Source organism: Contarinia nasturtii, unplaced genomic scaffold (assembly GCF_009176525.2).
Source record: "Contarinia nasturtii isolate CC-2019 unplaced genomic scaffold, AAFC_CNas_1.1 Cnas_scaffold_4036, whole genome shotgun sequence".
Lineage (NCBI taxonomy): Eukaryota > Metazoa > Arthropoda > Insecta > Diptera > Cecidomyiidae > Contarinia > Contarinia nasturtii.
The window spans coordinates 1-2,026 of NW_022201332.1; the positions used below are offsets into that span (position 1 = coordinate 1).

Genomic DNA, 2,026 nt, shown 5'->3' on the forward strand with positions numbered 1-2,026 from the left:
AGGGACACCCCCACTTTACTAAATAACGATAGACAAGTTACAGGGAATGATACTTTTAATGTAACACAACCCACGTAATAGTGTCGCAACATTAAACCTATGGATGATTTTATTATCAATCGGTAGGAATGAGCTGTTTTTCTCTTTCTCCACGGGTAGCTTTGCAATTGGTTCTTGACCTTCGCGACGAGATTTTCTCTTTTGAGTCTTTCTCCCCACTATAATCCATACATCCATACATCCAACGCAATCCTGCACATCAAATCTGAAAACGATCTGTTATAAATTTTCAGTGATGCTTGGTACCAAATACATCAAAAAATTTAATATTGTGTTGCCTCGAACGAATGGATGGCAAGCTATTGGGAATGGCATAGTGTTTTTTAAATTATAAAATCTTGATAAACTTACCCCAGGTGCCATGCCTAGGTCTCGAGTTAATTTGGCACTCATGTTCAACATTAGAATGTAAAACAAGCCATTCAGTAATCCGTTCGATTTGGTTATACTATGGATTTTTGTTAAACTTATATCTCGAGCCTCCTCAAGAAGAGTTTTTTCATCATAATACAACATATGTATACGACTTGGGCATAATTCAACCATAACAACGTCAGGCTTCACATTTCGAATAACAAAAGATACATCTTCCTGACTTTCCTTACCTGGGGCGAGGAGAATCACAAAGAATAGAAAAATTTCTTAATAACCCAGCAAACAAAAATTTAACACTTTTTAAGTTTAAAAACTTTGAATAGAAAATCATATCATTTCCTTACTGAAGTGTGCGGTTCCAACAATGTACACTTTGCTTCCAAATTCAGTTTCAAGTAATGTAACCGTTGGGGGTAGGTTCTGCTCAAATTCTTCAACTTCGTCATATAGTGTCCCATTTAGTGTATCCATTTTTTTCAACTCGCTAATATCAACTAGAAGGGAGAGAATTTGTAACGTTTTTAGTACATAATAATGTTCATTTTTCGTATCAAAGAATAGAGACTATGCGCATAGTTTTCAATCAATTTCACGAATTCTAATGAAATGGGTCTACTTGTTTCATTCACTTCCAATAATATTTCGTTTGACAACATAATGTGAACACATCCCAATACATAAAGTTTTAAATTTCAAAACGTTATTTGTTTATTCACGCTAAAAAAAACCATAAATTTGAAAAGAGATTAGCACAAAGTGCAATAAAATACATTTAGAATAAAATTTCAATTATTTTTTTTGCTTCAAATTTAAATTTTTTGACACAAAGGAAGATTTGAATGATGACGTTGATGACGAAAATTTTTAAAAAAATCCTTCAACACAATCTTATCGCCAGAACATGGCGAATACATGAAACATTTCCCTCAGCACAATTTTCTGTCGATTATTTATTAAATACTGCTCAGTTTGACACGTGTATTTGTTGGCATTTTAACTTATAAAGCTCAGTTATTCCAAATAATGTTTAACCCATTGAAAAATAAATATATAAAATTGTAAAGATATATTTCATATTATATTGTTTCAAAAATATCGTTGGAAGGTGAGAAATTGTGGAAGTTGTCGCCAGAAAAATTAACTCTTTTAATTATTTGAGAAATAAATAATTCGTTCTGTTAAATATTAGAATTGTTCAAAATATATTACATTTGAGTTCCTAGTCTGGAATGATGTGTTGGGATTGGGGAACAAAAAATGTATGACATTTGAAACTTAAGTATGACATTAAACTGAAACATATGGTAGCGATTTGAATACGATGCATACGATAATTTATTATACATGTGTTTTTAATTGATATAAATTTTCAATAATTTCTGGAAGTTTGGAAAATATAAATGATATAATTTTTAATGCCGAACGTTGTAAAATACAAAGAGATAATTGAAGTAGGTGGCGATACTGACAGACAAGAAATCAAAAATAATCAATCTCATGCATTTGACATTTCAATTTGTTTGACATTTGATCGACTTGCTGTGTATTACATAGTATTTCGTTCACATATTAGAACAAATATTGTGCACAC

General features: G+C 31.2%; 1 protein-coding gene across 1 annotated transcript; it reads right to left on the bottom strand.

Moving 5' to 3' along the window:
• Positions 1–15: 15 nt before the first annotated feature.
• LOC116350270 (traB domain-containing protein-like) lies at positions 16–1,095 on the bottom strand. The gene is made up of 4 exons (XM_031782020.1): positions 1,052–1,095; positions 780–929; positions 412–665; positions 16–265 (listed from the first exon to the last, which is right to left on the bottom strand). The coding sequence occupies exons 1-4, from the start codon at positions 1,089–1,091 to the stop codon at positions 260–262; spliced, it is 450 nt and encodes a 149-aa protein (XP_031637880.1). The 5' UTR covers positions 1,092–1,095; the 3' UTR covers positions 16–259.
• Between the last annotated feature and the right edge of the window lie 931 nt (positions 1,096–2,026).

Excerpts from the sequence above, each read along its gene's own strand:
- LOC116350270 (XM_031782020.1), bottom strand. The coding sequence starts at position 1,091 with ATGTTGTCAAACGAAATATTATTGGAAGTGAATGAAACAA. Across the intron at positions 930-1,051 it reads ATTGGAAGTGAATGAAACAA|TTGATATTAGCGAGTTGAAA; the intron begins GTAGACCCATTT and ends TCTCCCTTCTAG. Across the intron at positions 666-779 it reads TGTTGGAACCGCACACTTCA|GTAAGGAAAGTCAGGAAGAT; the intron begins GTAAGGAAATGA and ends TCCTCGCCCCAG.